This window comes from Callionymus lyra, chromosome 1 (assembly GCF_982586985.1).
Source record: "Callionymus lyra chromosome 1, fCalLyr1.hap1.1, whole genome shotgun sequence".
Taxonomy (NCBI): Eukaryota; Metazoa; Chordata; class Actinopteri; order Syngnathiformes; family Callionymidae; genus Callionymus; species Callionymus lyra.
The window spans coordinates 17,640,553-17,662,868 of NC_141818.1; the positions used below are offsets into that span (position 1 = coordinate 17,640,553).

Consider the following 22,316-nt stretch of genomic DNA (forward strand, 5'->3'; position numbering starts at 1 on the left):
AAATATGATACGTTTTACCAAAATAATGTTGCTTTAAATGACATCACAAATATCATTTAAAGTAAACTAGTTTTGAGTACTGAGACCAGTACATTCAAGGTGGGTGGGTTCAACACATATTTCCTGTAGTGTTGCTTAGATAGAGGCAAGTGATGACGTTTAAAAAATCAAAAAATCAAAACAAAAAAATTGCATCAGTGACCTTTCAAGAACCATTGTTGGAAAACCACAAAAATGCTTTGGTTTTCCAACAAGAAACGGAATTCAAAGTACCTTCATGATGTTTTGAAGTGTGTTAAATATATCTTTGTGATCTGCTGATCTTTTGTGAGACACCAGTGTGTGTCCTCAAGAGATCTAGGCTTTGTGTTTAGGTTAAATTCTTAATTTGTAGTTGCGAGACAACAGTAACACTGAAAGAATGTGTGACTGAAATGTTCTAGTGCTTCCTCTGGATGTCTAGTCTAGAAGCAATTGAAGCCAGGATCCACTCTATTGAAAACCTGTCTCTCCTTTTGACAGTTGAGACCATAATTAACCTGGATGTGTGTTTAGACTTGCAGCTCTATATATAAACACACACTTCCTGTTTCATTTATCACCTACAAAGTGTGATGACACGTATTCATGGTGTCAACAAGAGGAAGGAGATTCATCCAGAAATGCAAATCACCCCGGAAGTGAAGGGATGACAGATCTATTAGCTGCTGTCTTTGTCCAGCTCTTCCAATAAAGAGGCTGGAGTGTGTCTGCCAACTGCCGACAGATCACATTACCCAGCCTGCCAGTAAACTGAAATCTTCCCCTATACTGAGAGGCAGTAAAGAGATTTCTATTAGTGTGTTTTACTTCTCTTTTTTTGTTTGATTCAAAAATGTATTGGCATTTTGCCTTCACAATTCCTTTGTTCTTGTACCAGATCCTTTACTAAAGGTTTGTGCCTCTGTTGATCATGTGACACAGGTCACCTCTGGATTACAAGAAGACTATAAGATTCTATATCTTACGAGTGTGCCTTTGATCAATGGTGGGGAAGTACAGCGTGAAATTCATAACCAAACTTAGAGTAATTCAGACACTTTCCAATGATGGGACTCTGGCATGTACATCAGCCGAAGCATCACCTAAAGAGAAAGGATGAATGTGGTTGAAAATATTTCCACAGTCTTTGTAAAGCTTGTTCCTTCATTTATTATTTAAGGGACAAAGATTTTTGCTCAAAGGAATCTGTTTAAACTTATTCACAGTTCTATTGCAAAAATTGACCAGAAAAAGTGTTTCCTTCAACTGAGAAAAATCTCTAAACTAAGGAAAATGGTGGGACAACACGATCTGGATCTTATAATCCATGCGTTTGAGTCTTCTCGTTTAGACTATTGTAACTATTGTATTATTTATTTTGGTGTCTAAACAAGAAGCAGCTGTCTCGCCTACAGTTACAAAACATGAGAATTCTGGCTCTAGTGGGAGAACTCACATTTCCCTGATCCTTAAAACTACCAAAAAGCACACTTTTTTTTAATCGTTTGTGTAAGTCATAATATTTAATTTTTTTCACATACCAACTTTCCCTTCTACAACCACATATAACAGAAGTTGGATACATATAGACACAATTACAACAGATATTTAAAGATATTGATTATAAAAGAACATTAAAGATATTGTTGGTTTCTAAATTTGATTGTATAAAATAGAATAACACAAAAACGTGTTGTTCCCATGTTTCTTTAACCCCAATTGGAATAGTGAATCCAATCCCAGACAAACTGAAAGTTTTTGATTTTCCAGGGAAATAAAAAAAAAAAAAAAGTTTTCCTGTGAAAGAAAATATTGGATTCCTTTAGCTGCTTCTGTCGTAGAAATGAAATTCAATTTCATAAAAGTAACACACATCACAACAGACAAGACTGGCATTTATTTCAACAATAACTTGTTTTTCTCAACAGATTTCATCAAGGTTTGAACATTTTTAATGGACCGACCTTTTATTTGACACAAGGGGGCACTCTTTTCTGTCTGGTGATGGATGATACAGATTTCTGGAGAAATGAAAATTAGTTAGTTTAAGTTAGTTAGTTTTAAGTTTCAGACAATTCTTTTGTTAGGCTGAGAAAGCCCAGACTTCCGCCAAGCCTCTGAACTTTCTCTCATTATATGAGCTCATTATGAATGGTTTATATGTATAATACTTATTTGAAATGTATTTGTATATAGGACGAGCCAAAAGTAAGCTTACATTAGCAGACACACGCTTTATAAAACAACCACAGTTTATTGCATTGAAGTGTTTGTTAATATTACAACTTTAGGATAGTTTTCTCTCCAAAGATTGCTTCATCAACATTTCTAAATTCCTTAAACCCCCTTAAAAAATGATGTCAAAGATATGAAAATAAACTCCATACAGTTTTAAACAACGCAAAACATTTAGATTATTCTTCTGTACACTTGCTCCTCCCCGAAAAGTTCCCTATTTAGGTCTGAATTCCTTCTTATCCATGTCAGTGCACCTTCTGCTATTAGTCTGGCCGTCAATGTAGCTCAGTCTCAACCTGTTTTACACCCGTTCCTGTCAGGCCCGGCCACAGCTCCTTTGACCTGCTGGTCCACCAATGGGGTCTTACTGTGGCATGCATTTTCTTGATGACTCTGGGGAGCAAGACCACCAAGATACCTCTGAAGAGGTTCTAAGTGGTTTTCTTAAAAGATATATCCTCGTATGATTATGTCGAGGATAGTTTTGTCACTATTGACATTTAACATAAATATGGGATCATAAACAACATAAATGAAAGTTTAGTTACAAACAGTTTTATCTTGTTGTTTTCTCATTTGAAAACATCGGGATGTTCGTCTTCTTCAAAATGGTTGGGGAGAACAGTTGCGTTACATTCAGCCCTCTTTGAAAAAAAAGTTGGGCGGCCCCTGAATTAAATGTCGGATGAATGAAGTCTCAATCAAACGATAATTAAAGTCACAATTTCCCACTGAGACACAAGTCTCCTGTTGTCAACTACGGCTGCACAGTCTGAATCAATCACTTCATAATGAAGACTATTTACTCTATAGACTTGCTGGCTACGAGCTCCAGCGCGGCGATACACGTTAGTATGGGAAGATGGTTTCCTCCATGTTTTGCTCCCCACTGATCCTTTCATTGAGCCGAGGGGTTAATTACAGAGGTTGGATTATTCTCAGTGGGCTGTGTGTATTTCCAGTCATCCTGGATCAAAATAGGCGCACCAGACAAAGTTATGTGATCACATTGTTCCCGGGAGACAGTGGGGCAGCAGGAGGTCTCTTATCAAAGCAAACATCTTCCCAATTATGCTTGTGTAGAGGCTTTGAAGAGACGGCGACAATAAAGGGACCATAACTCGAAAAAAAAGGTTCTATTGCAAAAGTTTAAATGTTTAATAATTTAGTAAATATCAGAATCAGATCCATGCCTTAAAGCAGCGTCATATAACATGTTGACTTTTTAGAGTTTTTCATATTTTCGGTTATGATTAGATTAATTATGACCAGTCATGGCTCATGTAGAAGAACTCTCTAGCTATTATCTCAAAGATTTTCTTTACTACATAACTTTGCCTGTAGAGTTTATGAGTGTCATGTGACAACCAAACTCGTTTTGGAACACTGGGTCAAAGAAAGGGTTTTCATATCAAGTAAAAGGAAAATAAATGAGGGTTTATTGGGACAAATGCACATACAGTGTGGGGCAAAAGCGCAGGAGAGGAGCCACGACATTGCAATGACAACAACATTTTCAATCTTGCCTATTTCTAATTTACAGAAGAAGATTAAATCCATTTTGGTTACATAAAAGAGAGACTTTTTGGAAATTCTCATAGGCCTGTATTATATTTCGATTAAAGGTAGGATCCAAAAAGTATTTTTTACCTTAAAAATTTACTTAGTGGTAATCAAAGTTTTCAATCACAATAATTAAAGCCATAAAATCATTATCATAAAATGTATTGGGTTGTGCTGAAATATATAAACATTGATTTACAATTTCATAACTTATCCTAGTTGTTTATTTATCTTTTCATTCCGCTTTGTATTGTAAATTATACCATAGTATAGTTAATTTTTAAACGGTAAAGATACGTTTTAGACTACCTGTCTGAACAGAATAAACAAAATTTACTCCAAATAAAGGCACATTTATTTGAAAATGTCACATCAAATGTCATGCCAGACCCCTTGATAACAGGTTTCTGAGAAAAGATTAAGAATATTTACAACTTGTTTAGTGTCTCTGCACATGTTACTTCAAACGGTCATTTGAAACTTGGTGTGTGATGTTACTAAACTATTGCAGATCTCTGGTGTATCAACGAACGCTGTTTCAGGAAGATTATTCAATAAAAAAAAAGATGACTTATACCAGAGAATATTTAGGACCTTGCATAGTTTCTGCTTTGAAGGTTTTTGTGGTCACAATGATGGCATCGAGGGCACGTGGGGTGAACTGGAGATTGGTTCCGCCTCCACAGTGTTAGCGTGTGTAGTCTCCTGGACTGGGGTGGTCTCCCGGGGCGACGGCAGGGTTCAGCCATGCTGCCGATTTTAGTTTTCTCACACTGATCGGAACATAAAAACCCACCTTGAGTTCCTCAGCTCAGTCTCAGTCGTCGGAGTAGCTCATGCAAATGCCTGGGACCAACACAGGACCACACCAGACCCTCGGAGTCTCCCCATCGTCCTCCACAGGTACATTTTTATTTCCATATCATTAAGAAACTTTCATTCTAAGTAGTCCGTTTAGAAAATATTAACCACAGGCTCGACGTACATAGATACTCCTACTTGATTTCAATTATTTGTTCAGTATATATTTATTTTAATTTACAAAATTTCATGGACAACAAATTGTAATAGAGAATAGGATTTTTTATTTCTGATAAATTCATGTGAGAAAAGTTCATTTAAGACCCATATTAGTCACTTGATTCTACAGTGGCTTATGCCAATATGAGCAGAAAAAAATTCTTAAAACAAATGCTGTCTCTGATGTGTGTTCCTCCAGACGACAATCATGCCTCCATGAACCACGAGCCCTGCAGCGGCCATCATCAGATGTCTGACATCGGATACAACAAGTCGAGAACAAGTCATGAAAATGGACCCGCGATAAATGTGTTGCCTGTACCGGTAACAGATCTTACTATTCAATACACTCAGGTAAGTCAACCTAACCAGAAATCGAGAGATCAAAGAAACAAAAGTTGAAATAATTCTTCACATATCTCTTTAAATCTCTATATGTTTTAAGATTAAAAAAAAGAGTTATATCATATAGCATACTATAATTCACAGATAAATGATCAATGTTTAAACCTTTTCTATTAGTAGTGAGAATGCAAAGAAATGAGCTGTCCTGAATCAGTCTTTCAGCAATGGAGATGAAAGGTGGATAACTATTATACAGTAATAACACAATGTTAAAAAAAGGACACATACTCTAAAAGCAAAGATATTATGACAATGAAAATGGGATAAAATATAAGACAGAGCGGAAAAAGGCAAAAGCAAAAGTTGTGTATGCTTTAGTAGTACGTTAAATTTTGTGCTCATCAATGAAACATCTGCTTCACTTGTATTCCAGTTGTTCATAGATAATGAGTGGCAGAGGTCATGCAGCGGGAGAAAGATTCCTGTTTATAACCCAGCGACTGGTGAAGTGTTGTGTGAGGTGGAGGAGGCCGACACAGTACGTATTTCAGTATCGCCAAAAGTCTTGATAACAGCATGTTATAATTGTCCATTTAATAAGATAATAATATAAATAAACATGTCTGTACTTGTCTTGAAATGTGGTGCTTTTTATGTATTTTACAAAAGCCGTCTCTCAAACTGTTTTAGGAAGATGTGGACAAGGCCGTCAGAAGTGCCAGAGCGGCGTTCCAGTTGGGGTCACCATGGCGATCGATGGACGCCTCGTATCGTGGGCACTTGTTGAACAGACTCGCGGATCTGGTGGAGAGGGATCGACTACTTTTGGCTGTAAACAAACACGTTAATATTCACATTAAATTTGCTTCTATGAAATGAGTTATTAATTTGAATCATTTCTAAATATGACCGACAGACACTTGAATCTTTGGACTCTGGCAAAGTGTTCCTCGTGTCGTATTTCGTGGATCTAAAGGCCACCATTCAAACGTTGAGGTATTACGGCGGTTGGGCGGACAAGATCCACGGAAAAACCATCCCAGTGGGTAAGTTGTGCAACTATTTGTCATCTCTGCAGTTTGACATTCAATAGTATAAATTATATTCTCAGATGGAGAATATTTCACGTACACTCGGCATGAACCGATTGGTGTGTGTGGCCAGATCATCCCGGTGAGTCGTTACGTTATGTTCAGTTCATTTCACGGAGCCATATATTAGTAGTTATAAGAGAACAACTAATGTGAGAATAAAATAATGTGTTACCTAAAGTTAATAGCTCCATATCTGTTAACATTTATCCTGACAATTTTGAAATATAACACAACTGGTGGTTTGTTCAGGACCAAGTTATTCACATATCAAGCATGAATATTAATGTGAAGAGATTAAAATGCTAGTCATTTGTCTTTAAACTTTCTTGTGTCTCATGCTCTTCCACATCTTTACTTCAGACCCTACACCGCAATATTTCCCTAGCACTTTGTTTTGTAGATAAACTGTACCAACCACATCTTTATAAAAAGAACATTTCATTTATGGAAAATAAACATTGAAAGCACGATGGTTTCTAACCAGAATAACACGTCAAACATTTGTTTTATATTTTGCTTTCACTCATCTGATTCTGCTTCTTCACTTATTGCTCACTGTTAACCAACTAATAATGAATAATGATGAGAATATTTCTCCGACATGTCCTAAAATGTATCATCTTGGTCATCACATCGTTGACATTTTGCAGTCCTCCAAGATAAATCAATCCCCTGTTATGTCTAAATTCCTGCAAAAAGTGAAGTTAAATGATCTAAGATAATATCTTTCATTATTAATTTCACTCTTTGTGAAACTTTAAACGCATTTTAAACATACTATATACATTTTCTTGTTGCAGTAAATTTTGGCTGAGTTTTTCTTTCTTGTGCGTACAATTGTCACCAGACCCAGGGAACAAGCAGTGTTTTGAATGTTATGTGAGAAGATACTTGGTTGATCTCGGCAGTAGTATATGCTGAAAAGAGTAGAAAATTAGCCTTTATTTTATAATATTAACTTTTTTCATGGTGGAAGTTGTTTTTTGTTCTGTTGAACTGGTTTTTGTTCACACCTGGCAACCCTTAATTAAAGGTGCATCTCTGTGCACGACCATTTTTTTTAAACACATTTTTTTTATGTTATTTTTTCCAGTTTGTCCAGAGTGTTTAAAAACATTGTTTTTTGTGTTGACACTGTGTTCCACTTCTATTACTTCATTCTACTTATCCTACTGTGTTTTATTTTGATAACTTTTATAAAGCTGGTATTAAAACACTGCAATCTAGACTAATATCATCTATAACTACACAAAAATAAAATGTAAAAAGTGACAAGAGAGGTGAAGTAAATTAAATGTCCTTTCTGTTTATCTTTTATTAGCTCCATCAAAACTAGACACTTTTTATCATCCGAATAGCAAAACAAATATGCATCTGTGTCTCTTAAGCCTCTTGATGTTTTGCAGTGGAACTTTCCGTTGATGATGTTTGCGTGGAAGATTGCTCCAGCGCTCTGCTGTGGAAACACGGTTGTCATCAAACCAGCCGAGCAGACGCCCTTATCTGCCCTCCACATGGCTGCCCTCATTAAAGAGGTATATCGATGTATTTCAGTTCATCTACGGTACAGCTAACCAACATGCTGACGACACATTTGTACTCAGGCCGGGTTTCCTCCGGGAGTCGTGAACGTGGTTCCTGGTTATGGGCCTACAGCGGGCAGTGCCATCGCTCACCACATGGACATCGACAAAGTCGCTTTTACCGGTTCAACTGAAGTTAGTATGAATTAAAAATAAATAAAAAATCCCTTTGTTTTGTTAATTTTCTCTTTCTAGGTCGGGAAGTTGGTCCAAAGGGCTGCAGGTGACAGTAATTTAAAAAGAGTCACTTTAGAACTTGGCGGGAAAAACCCGAATATCGTCTTTGCGGACTGTGATCGTGAGTATCTACGTCTAGATCTTCATGTATTTAATGACACGGAGAGTCATCCAGTCGCACACGCGTGTGTCGCAGTGGACTACGCCGTGGAGCAGGCGCACAGTGGTTTGTTCTTCAACCAAGGCCAATGTTGCATCGCGGGGTCCAGGGTGTACGTGGAAGACCCTATCTACGAAGACTTTGTCCACCGCAGCGTCCAGAAAGCCAGAGCCAGAGTGTTGGGGAACCCGCTGCTGCATGGAGTCGACCAGGGGCCTCAGGTTTGTCTGGATGACTCGGACCATCCTCAACTGTTGATTGACACTGATGTCTTCTCCAGATCGACAAGAGGCAGTTTGATAAGATCATGGATCTCATAGAGAGTGGGAAACAGGAAGGGGCTAAGCTGGAGTGTGGAGGGTCCGCATGGGGTCACGTTGGACTTTTCATCGAACCGACCGTCTTCTCAAACGTCACCGATGACATGCGCGTCGCTCAGGAAGAGGTACTGACCAACTCTAGATCACCGACCCAGATGGTTTTCCTTACCAGAATTTATCTCCTCCTGAGATCTTCGGTCCAGTTCAGCAGATCCTACGTTTCCATAGCGTCGACGAGGTCATCCGAAGAGCCAATGAGACACATTATGGTCTGGCAGCTGGAGTGTTCACCAACAACATCGACAAAGCTCTCAGAGTCTCCTCTGCTCTTCAGGCTGGCATGGTTTGGTGAGCACTTCACATTTGTGCATTTCATACAAGAACTATCTAAAGTTGTGAAGTATCTTCAGCCCTTGTGTTATCTCAGGATCAAGGTGACCCGAAGGCCTGAAGAGATGACACAAGGGATACCTCAAACACATTTGTTTTCTGGCCTTTGGGTCACCTTGACCCATAGATAACACAAGGGTAACTCTGAGACAGTATGAAGCAAATCTTTATGGTGGTACAATTCCATTTACACAGTCAAACAATAATACACGTACAAAATCAAGAAGACATATTTTATTAATATTATTATCATTATCATTATTATTGTCGTTCTGGTCATGAGACCACTTGACTTGGTCTGGGATTCTCTCTGTCTGACTCAGTCTCGAGTTATAATGGACTGTGAATATTTACAACTACTTTCATAATATTGATAATTAACATGACACAATTGTTCACTACACTGATATTTATTGACATAATGTTGGCAAAATCAACTCCAATAATAATATAATAAGTTGTGAATATTATGTGTTAAGTAATACTTTTATGGTCTCTTGGTCCTCGTCTGAAAAGGTCTTGGTCTTGATAGTATCTTGGTCTTGCCTGATGTAGTATTACCCACAATGCACAGCAGTAGCTAACATCCTTGTGAAAGATTAAAACTAAATATGTGTTCCGGATTAAACATCGTAAACTTCTGAGACTGTTTCTAATGAGTATAACCGATGGTTTCCTGCAGGGTGAACTGCTACAATGCCATGAATGTTCAGTGTCCGTTCGGTGGATTCAAGATGTCTGGAAACGGAAGAGAACTGTGAGTGATCATTGATGTTTGATCAATTTGAAATTGTTCAGCCAACAGTGTCCAATAAGTGAATGTAAGAATATAATATTGAAGTTGCATCTTGACATTTCTGATCTTATTGCAATCCTCAAAGAATACCCAGACCGATATTTTTATGGATTGATTTTTATTTTTTTTATTTTTTTTTACTGGTCTTAACTTGGTAAAGTAAAATATAGGAAATCATAAACATATAGACAATATGTCTATTTTTCCAGCATCTGATGTTTTGTGAATTCCTATAATCTTATTATGCGCTGCATTAGTTTAAAAAAGGTATTATAAATATAAGTTTGTGTACTTTTTAACCGAGTATTCATCATTTTTAGGGGGAAATATGCGCTCCAGGAATACACTGAGGTGAAGGCTGTCACCATTAAGATCTCCCAGAAGAACTCATAAAAACCAGCATGGATGCTAATTTATTTCCTTTTATTTCATTTGTAACTTATGTCTCTACCCTGTATGTTGTCAAATTTGACACCTAATACCTTTTTTTTCTTTTTTTTTGGAGAGGTTTTTTTTCTGTTTAGAACAAGACATATATCTGTATACATGTTTACAACTTTATTGTTTTGTCATTTGTACAAAAAGATTCCACAATTTACATTTTTTACACAGATTTCAGAAAGAAATCAATACATTTGTCAATAAATGTCTCACGTTACACAATTTGATACATTTAAAACGTTATTATTGTTGTTGTTTTCCTTCTGATAGAACAGAAACATTTGATCTTTGTTAAAATAAATTGAGTTCACATGTTCTTCCATGATAAATTTACAACTTGGTATAAATATTGAATTTGACCTCAACGTCTTGGAGGCGCCCCTCGTCCTCGACCTCGGCCAGCTCCCGGCTGAGGCCCCCTGGGGTTCCCTGGTGGTCCCCCCCTGGCACCGGGTGCACGGGTCACTGGTCCTCTTGGATTTGAAGCAGCCAGCGACACTTCTTTCTGGAGGTTAACTCCTTTGCCGTTCGCTGCCGCGCCCGGCTTCATCCTCGGAGACTTGCCCGGCTTTTCAACCACTACTTCTGAAAGGAGAAGATCATTTTTGTTATTGAGAAAAATGGTCGTTTGAGTTAGCAGTACCAGGAGGGGGCTCTTCTTCGGTGGGTGGTGGTTGCAGAGACTTGTCTGGCATCAGGTCTTCCAAGTCCTTCATGACCTGGTTCGTGCTGTCCTTGTTGTTCCGGCGGTTCTTCTCTTCATCTCGAGCCTAAGGAGACATATTAGGTGAGTTAGCGGTTCATTTAAGGACAGGATGAAATTAATCTTTAACAAACCATTTGCATCTTCTTCTTCAGGTCAGAGTTGGCCTGCTGGTAACCCTTTGACACTGCATTAAGATAGTACAGCGCCAGCCTGAAGCCCAGGATAGAAAAGCTCAACATAAGTTACCACAAATATTGTCGTTTGATTGTCCAGCACTGTAATTAAAATGACTATGATATCTTGAAACAAAACTACCATGTTCCACGGTGTCGCTGTTTTACTTTGTGGATAATCTACAACACAACCATAAAGCCTAGTGGGGGGACACCAATTACAACACCTACCTTACTTATGGGGCCAACAAAACTGTGAATTCCCATGGTGCCTTTCTACAAAGCACCATGATTGGTCGCTATAATACTGTATTTACAATTTTATGTCCATGTTGCTATGTGATCGACAGCTGTGTTGGTTGGCTGGGCGGCAAAGTATTATCAGAGCTGTTCAAGTCACCGATACTGAGAAGGTTGTCTAAAGGAATGGCACTTGATATGCAAAGTTAATGACGGAAAAATAAAACAAAATAAACAACCAAGACGAATGTTTAAGAAAGTAAAAACTACAGTGGTCGCTTTGTAGTACTCCTGACGCGATAAAACTTAATCCACCACTGAAGCCTTCCATCTGACTGCGAGTAGTATCCTTGGGCCAAATCTTTATGAGGCTTAATTTCCTCTACTGCGCCATCAAGTGGACAATAAGCATTAAGCTCTGATATAATTTGTACTGAAATCTGATAATTTACAAAAAGTGTGTGTGAATTACTAATTATTCATCTTTAATCAAGAATAGCAACTTTTTTTTTGGATTATTCCACCTGTTTTTGAAAATATATCACAGAACTATTATTACTATTATTATTATTACTATCATGTACAAAAATCGGTTTCTAATTCTCACAACAAAATCTGTCAAATCGAAAAGTTTACCCACTCGTACGACACATCAGAACATAAACCACTGTAGTATTGTGTCTGACATGTAACACTCACACCATGAGAAGCACAGCCGGCATGATCAGCCCTGGATTGGTGGCGTAGGTGAAAATGTTTCCAATGAAAGCGGGTAAATCCTGATCTATTGTCTCCATGACGACGTCGTACATCTTCTCTTGCCCACTGAAATGATTGACATTCAGAACATGAAGGTAGATTCTGTGGAGACGCGGTGTCTCCGACCGACCTGAAGGGTCCGCAGTCGAACGATGGCGACAGCGTCATGATGGTGTAGACGACGGGCAGCAGGCTGAGGAAGAGCACGAGCAGCAGCAGACCCATGTAGAAGTTGTTGGACCTCGACGCCTTGAAGACTCGCTCATGAGGAACGTTGCAGGACATCACCGCCCAACACTGGTAGTACATGGAGGTCAGCAGGCGCAGGACATTGAGACCCACCAGACCTGGTGCATAAAAGGCTCCCATCCTGGAGAACACACAGCACCAGGTTAATGTCGTGTTGCAAAGTGTTTTATTGTGTTGTAATTATGTTGTGTACAATGAAGGCTGTCTTGGTGATGTAAAACTTTCATTTCCTTTTGTGACCTGTGGGGGGCAATAATGTGCACTTCATCTAGTCTCCGGAATTAGAGAAGCACCTTTGGAAATTCAGTAGTCACAAGCTGATTTACATGAAAACACAACTAAATAAACATCGTTCAATAGAAAAATACACAGTACATTAGTACAGCACGGTAGTGACACCATATAATACAAGACAAGATAAATTCCATTGGTTATTAAAGTTGTACATTTGAGTAAATATAATCATGGTGGAAAAGTCCTGAGCCAAAGTATGTTTATAAAATGTACCACATATAATGTTAATTAATTTTTTTCGCTGCTTGTGTGGAAAAGAAATGTGGGGAGTAAAGATGTCTCCGTGCCAGGTACGATCTTTGAAGGAGTAAACGCTAAGCCCCCGACCTTCAGCGATATTAACTGATACAAGTTTTTGTTTGGTTGAAACCTTTGAAGTTAGATGAATAAAGTAAAAATAATAAGGATACAACAGTGGACAAACAGCTCTGTGCTTCAGAAAGAATTCAGGAAGACATGTAAACTCTGTGTTTTTCTTTCTCACTTACAAGTAAAATGAGTGACTTTAAATCAGATCTGAGTTCTATTCTTTGTGTTACTTCCTCATCTGACATGCAATTAAACGATTAAATGAAAGTTCAACAGTAACATACATTCTAAGCCGTACATTTGAGTTTTTCAGGTATCAGGACTTTTTTATCAGTTAGCCGAATAAAAGGGATGAGTTGTGCAAGTTGCATGAGTGTTGTTAGGTTTAAAGGATTGGAATGTAAAGGATCAAACTCAATACATCAGATATAATTGATCGTCACGCATCAGAGCAACTGCAGTAACTAAACATGTGTCTTTTCGCTGATATGAACCATTTTCTATGGTTCCATCAGGGACAAGTGAAATATGAAAAGATGTTCAACAGTTAAATGAATGTCCAAGATCATATAATACTATCTTCACTCCCCTGCTGTTGTTTTTTGGTTTGGTGCTTACTCATGTATTGTTTGTGTTTATTAGTTTTGTTCTGTAATATGCTGCATAGAGTTTCGTTGTGATATGTTTGATATATGTATTGTTAATCTTTGTTGTGTTTTATAATAATAACCGAAGTCAACACAAAAATCTGTTACTGTAAGTTGACATTATGTTGTTCTTAACTATGTTGTTGTGTATCATGTAGCATCTGAGTTGTATTGTGTCGATGTTAACTCACCAAATCATTCCCTGGTTGAAGATGAGTCCGAGCACATTTCCACTGATGTCAAACTCTCCATAGGACGGCTGAAATCCACACAACAGGATTATTCTGAATTAATGAGCTGGTCTGACAAGAATGGACTTCCTGTAATTAAGTTGACGCGTGTGTCGTGTTTCGCTCATAGGATCATCTGTCTGACCAGATGTCTTTCTATAGTATCGGGTTGACTCGGATCCAAACGAGACGCAGTTGTACCTAAACAGGTGAAAAATAAACCAGCTACTCCCTGAGGCTCTCACAGTCCAACCAAGATCATGCAACTGAAATAACTACATTTTAAAAGAAAAACAATTAGTTGACTATATGCCTCCAAACAGCATCATAGCCTAGATTTGCATTTATTTGGAACAGTAAACTCTTCAGGATTCCTTTTTTTTAAAAGTACATTTGATATATTTAAACACTATTGAAAATTAAAAATATCATATTATCATTCACTAAGTATTCACACATGAAGCTATATCAACAATTGACTCAATCTAAATACTACATAAATATATATTTCTGAATAACTTTAAATACAAGCAAAAGTAAATAGTATACTAACGAACAAAAAACTTTTGCAAATGTTTTAAGGAGAATTAAAAAACAACAATTAAAACAGACAAAACAATATTAAATCGTTAATAAATAAGATAACTAAAAAGGGCATTCAATTGTTGTCTCTAAATGTTGATTATTATTTAATTCATGGAAAACCAGCTTAGTAAAAGACGTTGAAAAAAAAGTATATGTCATTGTTATCTTTATCGTTATCAAAAATGTGTGAAAAAAAAGGGAAAACTTTTTTCAAAAAAGGGAACATCGTGATTAAACATGTTTTTTCTTTGTGGAAAAAAAGTCCAGCCTGATGAAGGCTTATATCTTTGCTTCGACCCTTGACAAGCTCGGACGACTCACAAATCCCGCCTCCAGGTCCCAGCACCAGCAGTAATTGAGAAAGCGAACAATGACAGCTCGGGCGAAGTCACCGATCAGGATGGTCAGATACGATACTTGCATGTCCGACACTATCAGCTTCACAAACTCCTGAATCAAAGACATAAGGGATGTGTATAAGCATTATTACACCTTTGACCGTCACAGCAGAACGACCACTCACGATTCCCACTGCGGTCTCCCAGCACGGTCCTCTGATGACATCAGCCGGGTGGATGTTGGGCGGTGGGACGTCTGTGGTGTTGTAGAAGGAGCTGTAGTTGAGATAGTGCTGCTGGAGGTTCCACTCTGTGGTGTTCTTGATGGCCTTCTCGCTCTCCAACTGTAAGGATTAAAAATGTCATTAGAAAAAGCAAATGTATTCGATTTAAGGTTTTATTTAACAAGATACATGAGTATATGGGTCGGTGAGAACCTGAGAAGGTGTACGGTTGGTTTGAAATAAATATACACAAGTTAAAAATATACACAGACCTTAAATGTTCAATGAAAAATATACATATTTTGAAATTGAACAAAGACAAGATTGCAAAATGTTGCTTCATTAAATACAATAGATTATACATAAACTATGAAAATATAATATAAGTTCTCTTTGGCCTGTCGATCTATGTAAACAATCGTATTAAAGCTGTACCTTTGCCGTGACCTCGTCAAACAGGGCGAACAGGAACGTGTACAAGTTTCCCAGAAAGAGAGCAAAGATTCGTCCCAGCTGCCACTTGAGGGCGATACGAGGGTGATAGTCTTCCAGTTCTGCAATGGTCTCGAACAGAGGAGGACACACCAGGCCGAGCAGAGACATCACAAACTCCACCTAAGAAAGAGGACAAATAAGAAGTGGAGCAGAGGTCTCAAACCTGAAGCCCTTGGACCAATTGCGGGAAGTTTGATGTCCAAGATTAAGTTTAATTCTAGAATTATCTTTGATTATATACTTTCGATGGCACATAATTCTGATAAGAAATTACATAAAGTTAGCCTAAAATATTTGGTGTATTATTTGTATGTTATTATTATTATTAATTGTTAGTGACGCAACAAAGATTTAAAAAAAATAGAACAAAACAGAAGAAGAAGTAAAGTGTGCAGAGAAAAACAGCACAATTTGAATCAGCTCCTGCAAGAATTCTGGCGTGCTCTAGTAGGAGGACTCACATTTTCCCCGATCCTTAGTTTCTTTTGAGGATCAATTTTAAAATTCTGTTTCTTACTTTCAGATCTATTCATGGTCAGGCTCCTCCTTACATCAGTGATCTCATCCAGCCTTACACCCCAGCTCGGGCTCTGAGGTCTGTGGATCAGAATCTACTTATGGTTCCTGAACACGGTTCAGGACCAGAGGAGAGAAATCCTTCCAGGCTGTTGCTCCTAAGCTTTGGAACGATCTTCCTCTGTGTTTGATGATCTACTGACTCCTTCAAGAAACATCTTAAGACATTTTTATTTGTGCAGGCTTTTCTGTAATTTACTTGGGTCTGCTGTGTTTGTCTCCATGTTGTTTTGACCTTTAAAAGTTTTTAAATTTGTTTAGTTGTTTAAGTGCTGTGTGACCCTGGTCTGTGAAAGGCACTTAATAAATAATAATTACTGACTTACTTACTTGCTCCTTGAAACTTGAATGCACTTTAATATAAGTCGCAATCTAATCAAGAATTGAATTAAAGTTCCAACTATTTATATTTAAAACCTCAACATGGACGCACCTCGTTCTTCTCAAACCAGGAGAGGTTGTCGTTTTCCATGTTGGCAAAGTCCTGAGAACGTTTCACCACAAAATAAATGAGAAATCCACTTCCTCCCAGGCTGCACAAGATCATGACGTTTGCAAGAACTCGAAGGAAGCGACGGAGATGGATGTTCTCGTCCTTCTGGTTCTCCTGCTCGTCCACTATAGATTCCTGGAGTTAAAGGAGAAGTTAAGCACCTTTATTTTATAGCGTGAACTAAGGAAAGCAGGAAGTATTCATCAACAAACACACCTTGAAGCTTGTGGTTATGGAAGCAAACTTGTTGTCGGCAGTCTCCGGGTTGCCGATCAGGTAATCCCAGCTGGTGAACATCTTCCAGCTGAAGGTGAACTCTCCCTCCTCTGCTCCATCACCTCCCTCGTTTGAGTTCCGAGCCATCCTGCACGCCATTGTTCAAGACACTGAAAAGCTTCCAACAGAGACAGCAAGGTTGTGTGTGTGTGTGCAACCTACGTCCTGATGACGACCATCAGGCTGTATCCAAATATTCCGACGCCCACCAGAAGGTACGACAGCGGGAGCCTGAACTGCAGCACTCCAATGGTTCGGTCGCTGTTGTAGTAGCCGTAGAACAGGAAGGAGTACTTGCAGTAGCCCTGGTTTTGCATTGTAAAAATAAAGACGACATTTTACATTGTTATAGAACTTTATAAACAGCTGTGTCACAAAGTTAAACTATTTCATACAACTTCGTTTAGTTTAATGGACGTGTCAGGCACGTGACCGGATACCTCCATCGAATGTCGCGGATCATACTGTTATTGGAATACAGAACATTTCCCTTCAATCTCTCCCTCGTTTGATCATCTGGAGTACATTTGTTGTTGTTTTTTGGTTCACCTAGTGCCTTTTTGATTGGTGGTTATGTGTGTGTTTGCCTTCACCATCACTCTCTCTATATTTTCAGTTGAATACTTGAAATTCTGGACTTGTTTTTGTTTTTCTTAATAGTTAGTGTGTGAACAGCTCCATTGTTGTTTGGTGTTTCCACATGCATTTGGGTCAAAAATCCACAACCATGGAATCTAGTTTTCAATTTAATTGAATTGAATTGAATGAATAATGAAGCAATTTGTTACTACAGTTGAGTTTATTTATTACTGTGAATTGTTTAGGTTGTTGTTCATTGATTTTGTGTTTTGTTTTGTGAATTTGTCAAGTTGTTTGAGCGAGTGTGTGTTATATTTCTGAATTTGTTTATTTTGTTTTGCACCTCTCAGCCACCGTAGATATGATTTTTCTTATATTTACATTTTTGGTTGCTTACAAGCTATATAAGTGTAATAATCAAAATCGTAAAAGAAAAACAACATAATTATGACTTTTATCATTATTATACCATATAAATCATTAAATAACTTATAGGGTAAGATTTGCATCGTCACTGTCACATTTTTGGCCCAGAAAAAAAGAAGGTGCCCTGACCAGGAATCAAACCAACAAGTGATATAGTGATGAATGTCTTCCCAAAATAATTGAAGCGATCGGCAACATATTTGGGTATTTTTTTTGGTTAATGTTTTGTTCTGTAGTTCTGTTGGGGTTTTTTTCTTTTGTGAATGGAGCATGGCATGTCAGCAGCAGCTGCTAGCAGCCATACAAGTCAATGATAAATAACTTAAATCCTTCCTGTGTCCAGACATTGATCCGTATTACCATTAAAATCAAAGCACTAAGCAACGCAAACATGAAAATCTAAACACAACTTTTTCAGTTTTGCTCGACATCTATAAATCAAATAAGACGGTGGCTGATATTTACAAAAAACTAAATTTCAAAAGTGAATTGGGGGCAACTCTGGATGCAATAAATTTGCCATTTTATTTCAACTTTATTTTTTGAATAAACTCTATTTTATTAATCTCACAAATCCCCTATCATGCTGCTTCACAGACACACAACTGAAAGATAAAAAGTCCTCACGCCAAAGTCGAAGAGCACAGAGTAGTCCATGGCCTTTGCCTGGTCTTCTCGTGGCACAGTTTTCCGGGGAAGTGATCCGTATGGAAGACCCATTAGAAGCTACAACGAGAAGGCATTTGAGAGGTTGAACCCACAGCACATACTGATCACATGTGTACCTCGGGCAGCACCACCAGTCCGAACATGAATCCAAACAGGACCAGGTTCAGTCCGTACATCCAGCGCAGAAATATAAAGTAGGAGGCCACGGATGATCCAAAGTGACCTGTGTGTCAACAACAATTAAATCAATGTCCAAAAAATGTGTATTTCTGACAATGATGTCACGGACTTTCCACATCCTTTATCTTCCTCTCCCAGGGAATACATGCTGTTTTGAAGTTCTCAAAGTCCCGTTTGAACTTGATTAGTTTCTGCAAAACAATTAAATTAATGATAAATAAATCCACGCTCTACTACAAACAAAGCATTAGAAGGTGTAAAACATGTGTCTTACTTTGGTCATCATGACTTTGAAGGCATACAACTTCCTGCCTCGTCCTTTCCCCAGAGCACCTTCGAACCTTTCGACAAACCCCTGAGCCTCCCTGGAAGAAGCAGAAGCTCTTGTTTCTAGTGGGCCGTTACAGTGAGGGTAGGAATGATGGATGACAGGAGTTGACAGGTTGGCTACTGTAACATTAAACACAGTCAAGCTCATGAAAGAGTGAGGAGGGATGAGCTGCCACTTCTCTTTCAATCACAGAGAAGATACATTTACAGTCAGAACCAGCCATGAGTGTGACGTGTGACAGGTTTCTTTGACTGGAGAAGGAATTGCACTCGAATATAAGAGTCCACTTTGAGTTGGAATCATAGTTTATATGAAGAAGCAGGTGAAGCATCAGAAAATCAACTTTAATGTCACAGTTATCATCACATGTACAGGACATAAGTGATGGCGAGCTTCAGGAAATTGAGCGAAAAACATAGAGCTTGAAGAACAAAAAAACAAGTTGTTTTCCAATCTTTACTTGAGCAACACGAGCCTCCTCTTCATGCGCCAGGGTTTGTTCCTCAACGTAGCGATTAATTTCTTCTTCTCTTCCACTTCCTCCTTCAACGCTGCCATCTCCCCCTCGGACAAAGAGTCTTCATCGTCCTCGGAGGATGAGGAGGAGCTGATGAAGCAGAAATCTGTCACGTAGCAGTGGCTACATTCACGCCAACATGAAAGTACATGTGTAATGTCTGTTTCTCTAATGTTTCCCTATCAATTAAATAAGGTGAAATTAAAAAAAAAAGTGGATAGAAAAGCTTTTGTGTACATTATTAGGGCTAACAAATACAGAAAATAAATAAGATTTATGTCGACTTCTAGGACATAAGCATAACAGGAAAAGTGGAAATGGAAGTTCCCTCTTCTATTACCATTTGTTCTTAACAAAGTACTGCCGATAAGCTAAAGATACTATCAGTACATTGATCAACAGATATTAAAGGGCAAACATTCAAAAAGATGTCAAGCTTAAACTCTTAATCCTTTGAGGTGTCTCACTCCTGGGCCAAAAAAATTTATATATTCCAGCATGTATGACTGTAATTTCAATATTGCCTTTTTTTGAGGCTCAATAACAATGTTTGTCCTCCTTCATAAAACACTATCCAAACAAATTCATTTTCAACAACAATTTGACTTTTATTGGACGTATCTGTATAATTGTTGGAGTTGATTGCTATGTTCCTTATCTTACTTTAGACACTGGACTTCTTTATAGGTCACAATGACTGGTGGCCTTGAGTTTGCGACTATAATAATAATAATAATAATAATAATAATAATAATAATAATAATAATAATAATAATAATAATAATAACAATAATAATAATAATAATAATAATAATAATAATAACAATAATAATAATAGGCTTATACAAAATCAACAACAAAAGTATTGCAAACTGAGCCACAATGGCAGAAAGAAATGGAAAATGAAAAGAAAAAGATTAAGATATGTTTCATTGACTTCATTGTTGGTTTACAAAAAGACATACTTTATTAAAGATCTGACACAAGTGAGGCAGTAGAAAAGTGTGTCTAGGAGGGCTGGTGTGTGGAGGTCAGAGAATACTGCACCTGCTTTTTTTCCTCTTGTCTCCACTTTTACCATTCCCTCCCTTCTTGCCTTTGTCCTTAGACATCCGCTTTTTATCCTTGTTCTGCACTTCTTTGTCCTTCTTTGATGTCGCCTTCTTCCCATTCTTTTTCTTCCCGCGCTCCTCCTCGCTCTCTTCGTCACTCTCATCCTTCGCTGCTTTCTTCCTGGACGCTTTGGACCCTTTACTTTTCACGCTCTTCCTGTCCTCCTCGTCTTCATCGTCGCTGTCGATGACCTTTGCCTTCTTCTTTTTCACTTTTCTTCTCGGTGCCTCTTCTTCGTCCTCGTCCTCCTCGTCATCGCTCACTGCTTTTTTGGCTCTCCGCTGGGGTTTGGCTCTTCGGTTTTTAGCTCTCCTCCTGGCCTCATCTAGGACAAGGAGTCGCACGGCAGACAAGAGTGTTAGATGTAAGAGTCACTTGCCTTGTGCTCGCTTGATGCCAATGTTGTCATCATGTTCGCTTCATTAAATAAGGACCTCTTTGGTCAGAGACAGCTTAGAGAATCACAAGTACAAGACTAAAAAAGATCCAATATCTTGTCCAGGTTAAAGAGATCCAACATGTGATGAAGCATCTTAAGGTATTGTTCTGTGTCTCAAACTCAATCCCCAAAGCGGCCAAAGTGTTCATATTCTAAGTCACAGGCTGAAGCAAATGTACTTGTCTAAAGTGGCACCTCTTCTTAAATGAAAACAGATATTATACCATTGAGACTAACATTATCTATTGCTTATAGATAGTCCATAGTGCATTTTTTGGAAGTTACCAATAATCGTAGTTTGCTATGAAACTTCAGACACTTTCTGTTTTTGACCCTCATGATGCTATTAAACAGTGAATTAGAATTTACTTTAATTGTGTGTCAGCCTTTTTGAAACACCAGTTTTATACAGACATTGTCTTTTTAATGACAAACAGTTACCATAATGCTGAATCAATCTGGACTGGATTCTCCACAACTATATAGAGTTTTTGTTTGACTCATTTTCGCTAGATTACAGGCGCCTTTTTTGTAAATTAGACCAAAGTAGCGTGAATAGTGTGAGACTAATGTAACTGTTTTCAAAACACATTTGGTTCAGGACCACTGATATGGCTAAGCTAACAAGCAAAGCCCTTTATTTATCGGTCAATCGATGTTCCAACCTTCAGCTGTGAGGTTTGTGTCGAAACCTAAAGAACAACATCATGGATGGACTTCATAGAGGCAGATGAACTAATGCATCAACTAATGCATCAACTAATGCATCAACTAATGCAACTCCTCTATAGTGGAGTCCTGGGACATAGTCAAGGCACACCAACATTCATGCCCCTTTTAGAATGGATTGACTACTTAAGCAATTTAGTTTTAATAGAACACAGCAATATCTTACCATTAACCAATTGAAAAAAAAACATAAGACCGTCAAGAAGATTTAAACACATATTATTACATTTATCATTTATATTAAACTGGAAGAATGACAGTCAGATTTGCTATATTGCCATTATGTTAAAGCTAAATTTGTTTTATTCTAAACTAAAAAGGTTTTTATAATGTGGTCTGAGTCAAAGGAATTTTGATCATAAAATAATTAAAGATGTCATTACAAATACACTGAGGTAATAATCAAAATGACTCACCTTCGCTGCCACTGTCAACCCCACCATCAACCTCCATCCCAACTGAAGTTAAAGATAAATCCACATTAGAAATATGCAGTTAGATTCACTGAAGAAAATGTAAAAAAAAAACAATATTCTTCTTTTTCTCACCGTCTTCAACATCGACTATGACGTTTCTCTTCTTGGGAGGCAT

General features: G+C 38.0%; 2 protein-coding genes across 3 annotated transcripts; one reads left to right on the top strand and one right to left on the bottom strand.

The window, feature by feature from the left end:
• The first annotated feature begins 4,573 nt into the window (after positions 1-4,573).
• LOC148088252 (aldehyde dehydrogenase 1A1-like) lies at positions 4,574-10,444 on the top strand. 2 transcript variants are annotated; one of them, XM_087795434.1, is made up of 14 exons: positions 4,578-4,725; positions 5,042-5,196; positions 5,621-5,725; positions 5,878-6,018; positions 6,104-6,233; positions 6,299-6,360; positions 7,688-7,816; positions 7,886-7,999; positions 8,060-8,162; positions 8,238-8,422; positions 8,482-8,646; positions 8,712-8,869; positions 9,594-9,668; positions 10,028-10,444. In XM_087795434.1, exons 1-14 carry the CDS (start codon positions 4,659-4,661, stop codon positions 10,098-10,100), a joined length of 1,662 nt encoding a protein of 553 aa, XP_087651560.1. In that variant the 5' UTR covers positions 4,578-4,658; the 3' UTR covers positions 10,101-10,444. The 2 variants fall into 2 exon arrangements, with proteins under 2 accessions (XP_087651552.1, XP_087651560.1); XM_087795426.1 differs by having other exon boundaries at positions 4,574-4,725; positions 8,060-8,422.
• A 57-nt stretch (positions 10,445-10,501) lies between these two features.
• Positions 10,502-22,316, bottom strand: tmc2b (transmembrane channel-like 2b). The gene is made up of 20 exons (XM_087795415.1): positions 22,274-22,316; positions 22,142-22,183; positions 20,492-20,882; positions 19,388-19,534; positions 18,871-18,961; positions 18,706-18,787; positions 18,533-18,639; positions 18,375-18,473; positions 16,905-17,047; positions 16,683-16,830; positions 16,407-16,601; positions 15,338-15,517; positions 14,864-15,022; positions 14,662-14,790; positions 13,717-13,784; positions 12,157-12,396; positions 11,967-12,092; positions 10,986-11,064; positions 10,792-10,918; positions 10,502-10,733 (listed from the first exon to the last, which is right to left on the bottom strand). The coding sequence occupies exons 1-20, from the start codon at positions 22,314-22,316 to the stop codon at positions 10,510-10,512; spliced, it is 2,820 nt and encodes a 939-aa protein (XP_087651541.1). The 3' UTR covers positions 10,502-10,509.